General features: G+C 34.3%; 1 protein-coding gene across 5 annotated transcripts in view; it reads right to left on the bottom strand.

Moving 5' to 3' along the window:
- Window positions 1–17,289, bottom strand: part of PHF14 (PHD finger protein 14) — a 154,120-nt gene that overhangs the window by 96,508 nt on the left and 40,323 nt on the right. For all 5 annotated transcript variants that reach the window (XR_013999580.1, XM_081147793.1, XM_081147796.1 and 2 more), the window contains 2 exons: window positions 15,202–15,333; window positions 10,336–10,504 (listed from right to left, as the gene is read on the bottom strand). Coding sequence is in view for 4 of the 5 variants with exons in the window: in XM_081147793.1 (XP_081003919.1) it covers window positions 10,336–10,504; window positions 15,202–15,333 (301 nt within the window). In the remaining variant the exon portion in view is untranslated. The remainder of the gene's footprint in view (window positions 1–10,335; window positions 10,505–15,201; window positions 15,334–17,289) is intronic.

Below are 17,289 nucleotides of genomic sequence, written 5' to 3'. Positions count from 1 at the left end.
GTGGTTATTTCATGGTATACATGGAGGCTGACACTATTTTAGAAACAAAATAAAGCAGGGCGTGTAAATAACATGAGGAAAGAAGAGTTTTATTTAACAATTATGTGCTTTGGAACCTAACACAGATACACTGTCTAGAAATTCCAAATGATCAACTGAGGGTTCATTCCAAATTGTGGTTCCTTTTGCAATTATTAAGCTATTAAAAGCAAATGGAAAGTTCGAAACTAGCTCCAAATCTTGGCATAGTCCTGTTTTTTTTTGTTTTATTTTAAGAACTTTTTGCCTAGGGAACAATTCAATCTAAGCTGCTTAGATCACCTGGCTCTTTGTCTGTCTATGGTACATTTACTTGAAAACAGGAGGTGATAAAAACATCCACAAAGAGAATGAAATGGTATCGGGAAAGAATAAAATATTTAGTCATCTGATATCATTTTAATAGCTACTTCATCTGAAACAAATAATTAGATGTTTCAATAACTTCATTTGGACTAGAAAACATGTAACAAATTTAAATTAATTCTTTAGAGCTGGGGTTAAATTTACAATTAAGTTTGATGCATGATTTTCCCAAGGTTAGAACAATTCATTTGACAAATGAACTAAATTTAAAACTAAAAGACAGCCCTGGCAAATTTGGCTCAGTGGTTAGAGCATCAACCTGCAGACTAAAGGGTCTTGGGTTCAATCCTGGTCAACGCACATGCCTGGCTTGCAGGCTCGATCCCCCATCCTGGTCAGGGAGCATGCAGGAGGCAACCAATCGATGTGTCTTTCTCACATCGATGTTTCTCTCTTTCTTTCTCTCTCTCCCTTCCACTCTCTCTGAAAAGCAATGGAATAAATATCCTCAGGTGAGGATTAAAAAATAATAAAACTAAAGACAGTTCCTCCACATCTTTAATATCATAAGATGGGTTTCACACATTCATATGTGCAGTTTTCTCTAAATTTAACAATTTACCTATTTTATGACAAATCAACATTTATACAAAGGACAATAAACAAGCTGTTATGTAGCCAGATAAAACATAAGGAATGCCTCCCTATGTAATTATATATAAAAAGAAATGCTTATTCTTGAGAAAGATTTCCAATTCAGTGTTATTAGCACAATTAAATCAAACCTTGAAAACCTCTGTAAAGCTTAATATCTTCAGATTTATACTGAGGAATAAAATACCTACAACTATCTGGCAGCTGTTCAAAATGCTTCAATATAAATTTCATATATACATAAAGTTTATATATATATATATATATATATATATATATATATTCTAAAAAAATATAAGTATTTTTTCCAATTATAGAACAATATATTGAAAACAATAATATATTAAGTAAAGCTCATGAAATATCCAAAAGAAAAATGTTAGTTACATATATAAACAAGGTTGGCTACTGGCATACAACAGATGGAATAGTGAGCACCAAGAGTGTTTCCCCTTCTTATCAACTGGCTGTAGGGTTTATTTTTATCTAATTTAATTTATATTAACAGAGTTAGGAAAATACATGGAAGAATAAAGAGAACATCATGATCAGTTTGGGTTAACAGTGTAAATAAAAATACAAATCTAAAAATATAAAACTACACATTTTACATAATAAATAGGTAATCCTATAAAACCCTTCTCACAGATCATGTTATAATCAAAATAAATAAATCCTAAGCTTTGCCTAATCTTCATTTTCTTTATTTCATACTCTTGGAAATAAATACAACTGATGTATTTCCAAGAGGCAAAATAAACAGCAGAAGCCTTTGGGTTCCGAATAAGGTTACTTGACACCCACAGTGAATCTCTTCTTACAAATGAGCCAGCGTGAGTAACATACAGTCCAGTTCCATCACAAAAAATTTTGCCAGCCCGGCCAGCATGGCTCAGTGGTTAAGCATCAAGCTATGAACCAGCAGGCCACAGTTCAATTTGGGTCAGGGAACATGCCAAGGTGTCGGGCTCAATCCCCAGCAGGGGGCGTGCAGGAGGCAGCCGATCAATGACTCAGTCTTATCACTGATGTTTCTATCTCTCTCTCCCTCTCCCTCCCTCTCTCTAAAATCAATAAAAACATATTTAAGGGGAAAAAAATTTGCCAGGTTTTCTTCTAAGGATAACAGACAGAGGTTATATAATTTGTTTAGTATTTCAAAAGTCACCTTGAGTCTTATAACAGACTCAATAATAGCTCTGATATCTAAAGCCTCCAAATAAATCTTTCTTCACAGAACTATAATACTTTAATTAAAACAGTACAAAATAACAAGTAAATTAAGAAAAGGACACAATGCATAGTAACCTTTAGTCATTTCATTAGGGCCAATCCATCAAAAAAATTATACATAAAATTAAGTTAAAAAATAAATTTAAAAAATATATAAAAAACATATTCCAGGTTTTCAAATTCTTAGGACTTAAGCGCTAACTTTATTAAGTAGGATACCATTTTGTATCTGTAAAACTAATTTAACAACAAATGTAGTAAGAGTAGAGTCTAGGACATTTGATTCTCAAGTGAAGACTGCCACTTGTAACAGGCTATTGACTTACAGTGTTAAGATGGAAAACAGATTAATCAAGTGTTTAAGTCTATTTCCAAAATAATGGTCTATAAGAAAAACATGATTTCAGTCAAAGCTGCTAAAAAAGTACTTTGACTTTTTATTGTGTTTATTTTCCAAAAAAGGAGATACATAAAACAAGATAGAAAATGTATGAGACAGGAAGAAAGCTCTCACAACTTCAGAGACAGCAGAAGATGATACACGTGTGCAAAAGACTATGGAAAGATAGGTCCCAAAAAGTCCTTTGGCACTTACATAAAAGATGAAAAGTCGCTACATGACACAGAATGTAAAGAAAATGAAAAGAAAATCTGAAAGCTTTCAAGTTACATTAAAGTTGTTAGAAAATATGCCAAAAAGTACAAACATCAATTTTAAAGTAACTTCAAAGGGGACATGGGTAAGCTAATTTATATTTTCTTCAAAAGTAATTTACTTGCCTAAAAGCAAGTGAAAAGTCATATAAAAAATAATGCAGAGAAAATGTCTAAGTAATAGCTTCTTAAACAGAAGTATCCCAGTCTGCTTTTACAGTAATTCTCTAGTTTTACCAACAAAATATGATTAACATACAAGGAGAAAGGACCAATTTCCTTCCTAACAATAAAGGACTAGAAAAAAAGAGTTTTCCAAAGTACACTGGCTTCAAATGCATAGTCATGGTGGAAGATAGTATTTCACAAATAAGTTCTTCTAAGTACCTACTGTGAACCCAACCTTGTGGTAGTCCGTGGGTATCCACAGGGTTTTAGGAATATGAGTCTACAGATACCAAACCATTACATGAATAATTACTTAAAAATATAGTAAATGCAACTAAGGTAAAATAAAAGAATAAAATCACACTGGTCAGATCTTTCAAAATCTCAACTACAATAAAAATTGTTCTTAAATTTAAAAATCATAGTTTTAATACCCTTCATAATGATATAAAACTCTACATTCATCTTAACAATGGATATAGAGAAAATGTCTAAGAAAAATATAAATCTCAAAGGAACACATTTCCGTGTGATGCTTACAACCCTCAAGGAGGAATGGAAAAAGAAAAGTTCAGACTTGCAAGAGGATAAAAGAATCAAGGGTGGTAGCAAAAGCATTATTAAAGGGACTAAACGCAGGATCCTGTAAGATACCAGAATTTTAAGTGATAGCAGGAGGTACCGGGGTAAAGTAGGTTGCTGGATAACTATGAGAATAAAGATGGCTATTGGACTAGAAATGTAAAGAAGGATCTACAATACACTGAACTCAAAGGAATCTGGATTTAGTCATGGTTATTTCACATATGCCTTAAAATAAAAATAAAAAATTATTTCATCTACCCTTCTCTACCCAGTGCAGAAAACTCTTCAAAAATATCCCTGATAGTCATATAGCTTTAACTATTCCAAAGAACAAGCAGCATGTTCCACTGTAACACAGTTCTAATTGTTGGGCCCAGTAATTAGATAAGTCTGAACTTATCCTACCATTCACATAACATCAATTGACTGCCTCCCGCATGCCCCCTAGTAGGGACTGCGCCCTGAACTGGGGTATGTGCCCTGACCAGGAATTGAACCAGCAACCCTTTGGTGCAGGGGACGACGCCCAACCAACTGAGCCACACTAGCCAGGGCACATTATTAGGATTTAATCCAATTAATGTCTTCAAAATTTTGCCAGAAAGTTATGTGAGAGGCTGTTGCCATCAAAATGCCTATCATAAAAACATGTTGTAAGAAAGATGGCTATAGGTGTTGATACCCAAATGTGGTTCAAAACTTTTACACTAACTTTTATGCTAAAGTTTCCCATGCTTATACAAGTATCTGGCTTACTGTTACTTTAAAAAATTCAGCTTATTATTGACTGGGCAATAATAACAGTGAACTTGCAATCCTTGTGGCTCGCCTCAGTCTTATATCTTTCCTCTTCCATTTCAGTACTATCATGTTACCCACTAGGGCAATTTAACTATACCGCTCATATGGACACTGTACTTTCTAATTTATATTACATTTCCTTGATAGCCAACTTTCTATCAACTTTCTGTTTCCTAGAGGGCATAGAGCATGTCTTCATTTTAGTATTCTATTCATCCTCTATTGCCCAGTGCCTTACGTTATTAGTTCCTCAAAAGATACATGTTAAAAAAACTAACTTGATCATGGTTCAAGACTAGTAGAGTCACAAGCAAGTATTAGAGAGTATACAAAGAGCTGGATTCCCCTGCATTCAATTTTTACTGCTTAACATAAAGAACTATTCAACTCAGGAATAAATATTACCAAAGCACTCGTACAAAAGATAATTGCCTTCAATTTTGAGAATTGTGAAGAAAATGTAACATAAATTCATGTTTCCGTCTGTTATAAACAAAAGTTCACCTTAAAGTACTGTCTTGCCTTTACTGGACTCTGAAGGTTTACCCAAGAGGCCAAAATCCGCTAAAGATCAAATCAGTGAGGCTGAGAATTACGCTGCGTGCGTCAGAAGTCATGATCTGCCCTCTAAGTGCTGCGAGGTAAAGCTGGAAATTAGCAAAACCAAAGTAGATGAAATAACTGTAGAACTACCGGGATCTCCGAAGATGTGAAAAACAAAACAATTAAGTATTCAAACTAGCTTATAAAATCCTAAAATGGACTACATGATACTAGACAGTGAATGCTTCACAGGTGAGTAAAACTGCAACCTACAAGGTCAGGGGGCTTGCAGAGTTGAGAAACAACCTGGAATGGTAGAAGGGTAAAAATACTATTTGAAACTAGTGGAATGGAAGTACTGTAATAAAACTCATATCTGAAAGATTAGAACCACATAATATTTTAATAAGTTCAAGAAAATGTTTTTCTTAATCCAAGTAATATATAAAGTATGGCAGTGATTTGCAACCTTTTCCATCTCATGGCACACATAAACCAATTACTAAAATTCTGTGGCACACCAAAAAATATATTTTTTGCTGATCTGATAAAAGAAATAGGTGTAATTTTGATTCATTCATACCGCGTGGCTACTGTTGTGTTGGCTGTTGTCATTTTTTTATTTGAAAATCTAAGGGGAAAGAGGACAGTGCCCCTGACTAAATAATCAGGTATTGCATGTTTTAAAATTCTTCAACACATCGGTTGAAAATCACTCAAGTATGGTGATTTTACATTTGAAGGTGGGCCAGGTATATAAATCAGTTCACTATCCTATAAAAATGCTCTCATTCAGGAGAAGAAAAGCAATTCTCCCAATACAAAAGAAGTTAAATTATATTATGATAAATGAGATTCCAGTCCCAAAGACTAAACATTTTCATTCCTACAATAAATGAAAAATGTATTAAAATATTATCTGCAATCATTATTATTGGCAATCAATGCAGAAGTTAAAGCTATTAGAGAAAATTACTAGTTTTCCCCAGAATGTATAATTAGACTATGAAAGATACTATTTTATAAAGTGATATTACTGATAAACCAAATGTAGATTCAAAACATCAGCTCAACCACTAAAAAATAAATTATATCAAAGCCAACTTTTGAAATAAACATTGGCAATGTATGGTATAAATTATAAGAATTCTGAAGGAAAAGTTACTTAATGCAATCAAAATAAGAGGGATTCTCTTTGCCAGAGTCTCTAATGATAAAAGCCCTAAACTCATTTGTGTAGCTTCTATAAACAAAGAGGAGAGAAAGTCACTGGGTTAACAGACGCTGCTGACATATCACCTATCACAAGAACCTTTGTTTTTTAAGATTCTCTACTTCACCCATGTTACTCCCTTTTAATTAACTTTTTAAAAAAAAGAAAAACAGGGAGAGAAAGCCTGTGATTCACTCATAAGTGAATGGCAAACAGTGTGAAGGCTGAGCTGGGTATTCAGCAAGCTAGGGAGGGAGTTAAGCCTCTCTCTATTTTCAATACCGCCGGGCCTGTAAAAAGCCCAGGTTCGCTTTCTTTGGCCTACACTCAGATTATCCTCTTGGTATGTTACAACTCTTCAGTCCACTGTGTGCATGCATGCTGTCAGTGACTCTATCAGAATTTACTGCGTGCCTTGCACAATGCTGAGCTGGGAGACTATGGGTGAAAAAGAAAATATCACAGACCTCAAAGAGGTAAGAGAAGGGGCGGAGGGAAGGAGTCTGGAAATGTCTCTGTCTATAGGGCACCTAGCCATGTGGCAAGTAAGCACTACATTAGCCACTTTTCAAAACAGCAGTTGGTTACTATGCAAGATTGCCTGCGGTCAGTCTGGCACACATGTCTATCATGACCCAGCCACCTTACTCACTCTAAGGCTGGAAATCACATTTCCCGAGACCCCTTCCCTGCATAATTCAATGTTCATAACCTCGGATTTGAAACAGATAGGAAGGTCATTTTTCTCAGCAGGTCAGGGGACTCTGATGCTTGGCTCTTTCAGATGCTGCAGCCTTGTAAACCTTTCCATTAACTACCACATCACAGTCCTGGCAGACTGCAGACTTCCCTACAAACTCATTTTTCCACCCACTCACCAGTGCTCTTTAGGCTGAGATCTTCACTGCCAAGTTCTCTGACCTAATGTTAGCTCCCACCACCTGTTCAGTGCTTCAGGATAAATATTTCATTGAGTTTCTCTGACGTTCAGCAGAGCTCTTCCAGCCTACGGTGACAGCTTTCTTAATATCCATACCCCAGTGGTATAAGCTCCTAATTCTCCACAGAGTGACTTTCATATTCCTGGCCAAACCCTTAGTCAGTAAGCTGCTGGAACCCTGAGGAGCCTCTGATTCTGGCCCAAGGAGAAGAGCTAGTAATTTTGTCTAGAAAAGCAGCACAATAAAGTGGTAAAAAATATGGACTCGGGAGATAGCTAAGTTTGATTTCTGGCTTAGAAGCTGCATGTCTTTAGGCAGTTAGTTACTTAAACTCTACCTCAGTTTCTCATCTACAAGGCAATGACATTAATAACTACTTAATAGGGTTAATATGACAAGTATGTTAATATAAAATATATACTAACAAAAGTGACTAAAAATATGCTTTTCATTCTTATTCTTCTTTAGGCTTAGTCTTCCTACTTACATCCAGTAATAAAAATCGAGAGTAATGGGTACTGAGATGCCGAAATACTAGAGATGAGATATTTGCAACCCTATCTAAGATGTTACAAAAGTCATATCTCTGAAACAATATGTGAAGAATTTTCTAAAACCAGATCATTCCTCTTTTACTTGAATAATTCTATTTAATTAATACTTGAATATTTCTGTTTCTTGAACTATCCCCACACTACTTTTCCACTACTTTTTCATTGATAATTTCTTTCTTTCTTTTTTTGACAAATACACCAAAAGAATGTACCCTTGGTAGATTTGAGGAATGTGAATTTGGGTTGGGGGAGGGGAATTCTAGCAAGAAACTCAAAGGAGATTTTAATTATATTTTTTCATTTCTTACAACTAAAAAGTATTTACGTATTACTTTTATAGTTAAAATTTAATTTTAAAAATAACTAACATTTGGAATAATAAATTGCCAAATAATTGATGGTAAGCCAACAATTAAATATAACATTAAAATGTGAATCAAAGAGAATCTCCATGTTTGTAAAAGAATGGTACTGTTTGAAAGTATAGTATTTTCATTTTTACACTTAGAAATAGCTCTTGTAACCCATTATCTTTAAACACTAAGTCTTTAGTGCTATAATTTTTTCCAGCAAATTTTCTGGTTAATCTTTTGATCTCCTTCGGGTAGAAAAATCTAAGAGAAAAATGTAATTCTGGGACTTCTCCCTTTGAAGAGCATCTATATCTTACAGAATTGGATGTCTCAAAATATGCTGTATTCGTTCAGGTTTCTATAAATCCTTATTAAGGAAACCAAAGTAGAATGAAATGAAAATTGACTTCCCTCAGTATCCAAATAATAAAAATATAGTAAGGCTTGCCGAAGTAGTCTATTCCCCACTGCACTCTCTGGCCATGATAAATGGAAACTGCCTGTCAGCAGGAAAAAGTGGATGCCATTCATCTAATAGCAGCCTTGTTTGACACAAAGGAGGCACTGGAGCACAAAGATTGAGTCTGTGGGCCCATCTCTCTTAACAATGGTCAAACCATGTGACCAAATCAAAAAGATATTTGTTGCCTTATCAAAAAAGCTGAGATTCAATGAGCTAAATGTGTGTTTTTTTTAATATATCTTTATTGATTTCAGAGAGAGGAAAGGAGAGGGAGAGAGAGAGATAGAAACATCAATGATGAGAGAGTCACTGATCGAGCCCGCAACCCAGGCATGTGCCCCGACCAGCAATCGAACCCCGATCGCCTGAATCCCAGGTCGATGCTCAACCGCTGAGCCACGCCCGGCCGGGCGATGAGCTAAATGTTTTAGGTATGTTTGGAGTGACTACTTAGGAAAGAAAAAAATAGGAAAGAAAACCACATACTTTCCCAATTTCACTCTCAGTACAAAGGCGTACACTTTTTTTTTTTCCTACAGGTTTCACAGTACTCACAATTTGGAAGAAACAAAAGCAAATGGACACAGAACAGGAAAATTAACATCCACTGGTGGCTCACCTACATGAATGCTGTTAGTCTACTTACTGATTTGCTACTTCTAAATTTTTTATTTTCTTTCCATTTGATTTATTTAAAATTTCAGTTTCAAGTTAGAATACCTTCAAGCATTTTATTAACTTCAACACTATTGCACAATTGACAGGAGTGATGCCAATGCTCTCAAACAACTGGAAAAAGAAAACTGTTCATACTCAATGAGGAGTACAAAGAAAAAGAGTGTTGAATTTACATTTAATGTGAATGAACTCAGTTATATGAGACAGTAAGTGGGGATGTGCCTGCATTCCCATTACACTATGCTGTGCAAAGACACATGAACACTCTGCTATCGTATTAGAACACCACACTCCCAAGCATGCTACCTAATAACCAAATGTTTTACAACAACTCTATCTGTACTTCAACTAAATGCTCCCCTACAGACCTCAGTAAAGACATGAGTTCTTAATCAGGCTATTTGGGTTCTATTCCTATCTACTTATTGTCTATAAGATCACAGGTAAAGTACACAAGCTTTCTGTTCCTCGGTTTCATTTTGAGTAAAACAGAGGTTTAATAGTTAAAAACTAACTTATTTTAATAGGATGGAGAATTACAGTGCAGTGTCTGGCATATGATGCATCATCAAATGTTAGCTATTATTAAATCATCTTATATATAGGTAAACTAATCCCCCACATCCTCTTCTGACGCACCGACCTTTGAAAAATGTAATGAAGTATAAAATACTCAATGGTTAAGTTGTAGGAAGAAATACAAAATAAAAAATGGTTGGATTTGCGCTGACCAGTTTGGCTCAGTGGTGAGAGTGTCAGCCCTCAGACCGAAGGGTCCCAGGTTCAGTTCCAGTCTAGGGAATGCACCTCATTTGCAGGCTAGATCCCCAGCCCTGGTCCGGGTGCGTATGGGAGGCAACCAATCGATGTGTCTCTGTCACATCTATGTTTCTCCCTCTCTCTCTCTCTCTCCTCCCTTCCCTCCCCTCCATTCCCTCTAAAATACCAATGGAAAAAATATATCCTCAGGTGAGGATTTAAAAAAAAAAAACAACAAAAAATAAAACAATACAGTCTTAAAAATAACCAATAACAATATACATGTTTCTTTCTTTGGTTCCTGAATGTATATTCACCCTTTGTTTTTCTCACCTCTTAAGTTCTAGCCTCAGAATTTTGTGATGATTATGATAAATAGGTAATAAATTACCGTGTTTCTTATTGGAATCTTCTTGGGTTCTGGAGGCATGTCCTGTGGAACAAATTTCACTGGTTCCTTAATCTGCCTCCTTGATCGTTTGGTCCCGTCTGGTAAGGTTTCCATGGCCATCTCTGCTTCCATATCACTGCTCCCAGCCTGGTCACATTCTGAACACTGCCTACATAAAGAAAAAATATAAGTCCATACATTTATTTTTACATCCTAGTGTTAGCATTGGTTTCTATAAATATAAAATTCAGGTATATGTGAAGAATATATAAAAATATAAATGTGTATATGTGACCACAGGGTATACAATCACTATACATACAGAAAGGCATATATATTCCTATAAGAATGAAAACAGTAAATATATAAGGCAATTCCATGTAGCCCACTCCTGTAAGTGTAATAAGAACATATGTAATAATGCTACATGTTTATGTGAACTAACATAAAAGATTTAGCACTGATTAAAAAGGTAGTTTCCCTTTGGAAATCATGACTTTTCCTTAAGTGACATGTACTGTGATACCTGAAAATCAAAGTCAGTTATTAACCCTACACTACTCCTGTCATAGCTATCATATCTTTTCATCTTAATGACAAGCCATGATGAATATAGCAACTAAGACTCTATAGGAACAGTTTTTAAAAAGTATTGAAGAAATAAATGGGTCATTTTAGTTAGTGGCCCATACTATTTACAAAAGAGGAAATACAGACTTACTCATTAAAAGAATTTAATGAAGCATTTTTAAAAACATGGGGTCGGAAGGAAGATGGCAGAGTAGGCAACCACAGGAATCTGTTTCTCTACCTAGAATACAACTGCACCAGCAGAATCTGTCTGATGTAACTATTTTGTAACTCTGCAGTCTATTGAAGGTTTGCAACACAGACAAACAGCTGTTAATTTCAGTCAATTCAGCTCTTAGCACTGTTGCAGCTACTCAAGCCACACAACAGGCAGTTGTGCACATATTCCTGCCCTAGTTTGTACACAGTAGTTAGGAGCCAGGGTGGGCAAAACAAACCCTGACTTCAAATATTGGGATCCATGCTCCGAGTGCTAGTTGCTGCTTTTGGTCATAGAAGTGTGGACAAAGTGGTGGGTGACCTCCCTCTATTACTGCAAGACACTCCTCCTCAGTCTGAAGTAACTTCCAGGACTTAAAAGACCAGGATCCTTTATCCTTCCACCTTCATTTTTCTCTTCTTTCCCCTTTGGGAGACATACATTAAAGACTAGGACATTCAAAAATAAGTGCATAGATGAGAAAAATAAGAAAGTGACCACACTTGTTCAAAAAAGACATGAGAAGGCCATAAGTTTACACCTCAGGCTGATCCTCAGCAAAGAGACAGCCCACTATAATAAAACAAACAAGTAAAAAACAATACAAAACATAGCAAACCCTGGGGATAGAGAAGAATTTCATTTCCAGACTTAACACATCATTAAATTTAAATATCCAGTTTTTGACCAAAAAAAAAAATGAAACAAAATAAAAAGCATACAAAGAAAGGCAAAAGTATAGTCCATTTAAGGGAGCAAAATTAAGTAAACAGAAACTGTGTCAGAAGACCTAATGGCAGATCTATAAGACAAAGACTTTAAAACAACTGTTACAAAGATGCTCACTAAACTGAAGGAGGTTGTGGAGAAACCCTGGAAAACAATGTATGAACAAAATGGAAATATAAATAAACAGATAGAAAACCAAAAAATAAAAGAACCCTGGACCTGAAAAGCACAAAAATTGAAATGAAAATTTCATTTTTCCATGGGGAAAAAAAAAAAGGCAGATTTAAGCAGGCATAAGAATCAATGAACTTGAAGATAGGACTGTGGGAATTATCAAGTATATGGAACAGAAAGAAAAAAGACTGAAGAAAAGTGAGCATAGCCTAAGGGACATGTGGGACATTAACAAGCAGACCAACATTTGCACTGTGGAAGTCCCAGAAGGAAAAGAAAAGAAAGAAGGGCAGAGACAATGTTTGAAGAAATAATGACTAAAAAAAAATAATCTGATGGAAGGCATGAGTATAAACATCCAAGAAGCTCAATGAATACATTGTTCAATAAACTCAGAGTCCCACACCAAGACACCTTATAATCAAACTGCAAAGGAAAAGATACAGGTAGACTCTTGAAAGCAGAAAGAGAGAAGTTCAGAATTGTCACATATGATCCTCAATAAGATTATTAGGCCTGGCTGGGCGTGGCTCAGTGGTTGGGCGTCGACCTGGGATCCAGGCAATCAGGGTTCGGTTCCCGGTCAGGGCACATGCCCGGGTTGCGGGCTCGATCAATGCCTCCTCTCATCATTGATGTTTCTATCTCTCTCTCTCCCTCTCTTTCCTCTCTCTGAAATCAATAAAGATATATTTAAAAATAAATAAATAAATAAGATTATCAGCAGATTTCTCATCAGAAACTTCGGAGGCCAGAAGGCACTAGGTCAATATATTCAAAGTGTTAAAAGAAAAAAAAAGAAAAACACAAAAAAACAGTCAACCAAGAATCCTATATGCAGCAAAATAGCCCTTTAAAACCGAGAGAAATTAAGATATTCCCAGACAAACAAAAGCTGGAGAAATTTGTTACTACTAGCTCTGTCCTGTAAGAAATGCTCAAGAAAATCCTGCAGGGTGCAATCAAAAAAAGACACTAGACAGTAACTCAGAGCCATATGGATAAATATAGACCTCAATAAAGTTTCATACATCATCCGTTTGAAAGCTAGTATTATTGTAACAATGGTTTTTAACTCCATGTTTTGTTTTTTACATGACACAAGAGACTAATACATTGAAAAAAAATTTTGCCCTAAAAGCTAGTATTATGTAACTTTGGATTGTAAGTCCACATGTTGAAGAAGGATTTGAATAATTACTTCTCCAAAGAAGATACACAAATAGTTAATAAGCACATGAAAAGATGCTCATTGCTACTAATCATTAGGGAAACGAAAATTAAAACTATAATGAGATACCACCTTACATTCATTAGGATGACTACTATCCAAAAAACCCAAAAACAAAATGAAAACCAGAAAATAAGTGCTGGTGAGAGCGTGGAGAAACGAGAAAATCTTGTATACTGTTGGTAGATGCGTAAAATGATACATGCTTTGGAAAACAGTATGGTTGTTCCTCAAAAAATTAAAAATGCTATTACCATATAATCCAACAATTCCAATTCTGGATATATACCCAAAAGAACTGAAAGCTAAGTCTCAAGGAGACATCTGTACACCCATGTTACATGGCAGCATTCTTCACAATAGCTAAAATGTGGGAGCAATCCAAGTACCCATTTACCAATGAATGGGTAAGCAAAATGTAGTATATACTTGCAATGGAATATAATTCAGCTTTAAGAAAGAAATTCTGAAGTATGCTACAACATGGATGAACCTTGAGGACATTATGCTGAGTAAAATACGCCAGTCATAGAAAGACAAACACTATATGATTGCACTTAGATGAGGTAATGTAGTCAAAACCACAGTCAGAGTAGAATGATGGTGGGCAAGGGCTCAGGGTAGGGAAGAGTGGGGATTAATGTTTAATGAGTACAAAGTTACAGTTTTACAAGAAGAAAAATACCATAGAGATTGATGGTTGCACATTATTAATGTATTTAATACTGTTGAACTGTTCAACTTAAAAATGATTAAAATAGTAAATTTTATGTTACATATTTTTTGCCACAATTGATTCCAATAAGATATACCAGTAGCTTCTTAAATTTTGGTTTCAAAAGCACATAAATGTCAAAAAAAAATACACTCCACTATATTTGAGAAGAGCAAACCAGTATGAGAGTCTCATGACAAACTGATAAAAGAACATTATGAAAAAGCAATTCTGTAAAATGGTGAAAATTGTAAGCTTCCTAACACAATGAACAGAGGTAGCTTTATGAGATAAAACAGTGAGGTCAAAAACATGCTTAATATGTTTGAGAAACACACACAACTTTTTGTATAGATCACCATTTAAGAATATGGGTTCATTCTTTTCTAAAACTAGAAAGGTAATTTGTATTAAAAGAATATCACGTTCATTCCAAAGTTGTCCATGTCCCACATTCTTCCTATATAGAATCAGCCTATTAAAATATGAACACTTGTCTCTCCCTTGGACTGAAATTAAGGAAAGGATAGAATTCATCATAGGTATCATAAGCTTTTATCAAACATTTGTAGTGATTCAATATGCCCAAGTTAAGGGAAAAAAAATAATTAAGAAACATGTCAAATGTTTCTAGATTTGCAAAGAATGGTTGAACTTAAATATAACTAGCACAAATTCAAATAAAAGCATGAATATGGAGGCAAATTCTTGATAAATTAGTTCAATTTCAAAATGAATGAAGTATTTGAAAAATTCTTACAGTAAAGCAAAAGAGAATTATAAACACACTAGACAGAATTCATGATTTAAGAATCCACTAAGATACCAAACTAGTCTCAACTTAAAATTCATTTCTCAAAAAAAACTATTACAGCATTATTCATATAATAGTATAATAAACATTTGTCAGAAGCATTTTTACCACAAAAATAGAAGGCAGTAACAATGTGAGGTGATGAACATGTCAATTAACTTAATTATTTTGCAATGTATACGTATATCAAATTGTTAAGTTGTATACCATACACACACACACACACACACACACACATTATATTTAATTTTTAATTGTTGGTTATACCTCAATAGTTGGATAAAATATTTATGACAGTATCAATTTTAAAATGTGCCACAAACTTTATTATGAAGCAATATAACACTTCATCGTACTCTACTGAAACAAAGCCAACCCAATTCTAACATCTAAATCCTCTCCATTTTACTTACCAATAACTGTTTTTGGTCTTTCGTGGCATCCGTGTAAGAGGAGGGTCCAGACACCCAAGATGGTAATGGAGTTTACAGGTATCACACAATAAAAGAAGATGCTGATCATGGTTCTTTTTACAAATTCCACAACTTTGAATAAAGGCAGAAAATAAAGTATTAGAATAATAATTATCATAGTGAAACAGTTAATTTATAGCATACTTTATAAATTTCAAATTTCATCTCAATTAACTTAATATTTCTTTTGTTGAAATCAAATCAAATGTTTTTTTTAACATATCTTTTTGTAATGTCAATAACTAATCGTTAATTCTAAATACTTTTGAGAATACTGAAAAATAGCTCAGATCTAGTATAAATAGTACTAGAGACAAACCTTTAGGAGTAGGGCATATTATCTGTTCTCAACATCTTTATCTTAATTTTAATTATCACAGAAAACCCATTTAACATTAGCTCAATTTTCCTCTAAAAATATAAACAAGAATTTTCCAATTTTCTACTTATCTACAAAATGAGTGACTTTACAAACAAATGTCAGTTTCTTTTCTACCATTAATTATAAATCTTTCAAAGACCCCTCAACATGTAAAAAAGCTACATATATACAAGTCTCTTTTGAAAATCAGACTTTGCATCTTAAAAATATACTATAGATATTTACTGCAGAGAATGAGGAGTTTTACTACTGGTGTTACTGTTATTTTGGGATTTTTGTTTGTTTTTAAGGAATCTAACTTTTCTTGTGTAAAAAAGGCAACTACTAAGAGCACACACACCATGACAAGAAAATCTAGAGTATATGTAAAGACTGGGAATGTAAAGACTGAAGGAAAAGCTGTTCAGAACCTAAAAGACCATCTATGTACAGAAACATCAATGATGTTTGAATTTTTAAAATAATGTTAGAAAAAAAATATCTCACACACACACACACACACACACACGCAAAAATTTGCTCTCAAAATTGCTCAGAGTTAAAAAAAAAAAAATCACGTAACATATTCAAAAATAAAAATGAACTGTAGTGCTAAAACTCAGAAGTATAATGATATGCCTGATGGTTCCAAATGAACCAATTTTATTCAGAAAAGGCTGGATTGAGAATGTGCTAGTCTTCACACAGTACATTAAGACACTAGTGGGCTTGTCCCACATTTCAAGGAAGTTATTTGCTATTACCTATGGAGGGAACCTTCAACCAGGAATAGGAATTATAAAGATTGATGTTGTTGCTATTGCTGCTATTTCTGAAAAAGGAAGAGGTTGTAGGGATATTTATGTATTACATAAGCATACATGCATGATCACATGAAAATACATTTGTTTGTGTATGTGTATATATACACAAACATAAATCTACTAGCATCTTCTAAATTTTTCTCATTTAATCAATATAATCAGTTATATTTAAAAAATCATTTGGGGTGGTGAACACAAATATAGTGTACAGATGATGTGTTGTAGAATTGTGGACCTGAAATCTGTATAATTTTGTTAACCAGTGTTACCCAATAAAAATCAGTAAAAGGGAAAAAGGAAGGAAGGGGGGTGGGGGGAAGGAGGAAGGGGAAAAAGGAGTGTAACCTATTAAACTATGCAAAGAAGTCTTGACTATATAAAATTACTATAATGGACACTGTAAAATATTGAGCCAAAAAAGTAAAGAATAGAAATACTTCTGGAAACAAAATTACTACAACTTAGCATAAAGAGAAAAAAAATGTAGACAAGATTCAAACCTAAACTTACGTTCATTATCTACCACTGTACAAAAGCAGTAATTCAGAGTATATATTTAATACCCATCACTCCTAAAAACACATGCAGAACTCTAAAACACACTCAAATAAAATACCTGTTTATCTAATGTACTGTTTAACTATTTATAAAAAGAATCATCTATATTATTTAAAGTCACTTTCCAATTCTCCACAAAGAGGGGAGCTCATTTCCATAAAGCTATGCACATATATCCCCAGTTACGTAAAAGATACAAAAAGTCATTTCATTTATCTTATTAAAAGAGGAGTAAAAATCTCTTCTATCATTAAACTTAAAAAGCATCTTTGAGGAAGGGAATAA

The sequence above is a fragment of the Miniopterus schreibersii genome (genome assembly GCF_964146895.1).
Source record: "Miniopterus schreibersii genome assembly, chromosome: 9".
NCBI classification, from domain to species: Eukaryota; Metazoa; Chordata; class Mammalia; order Chiroptera; family Miniopteridae; genus Miniopterus; species Miniopterus schreibersii.
The sequence above is the reverse complement of the archived record's forward strand: the minus strand, read 5'-3'. Positions and strand labels throughout refer to the sequence as shown.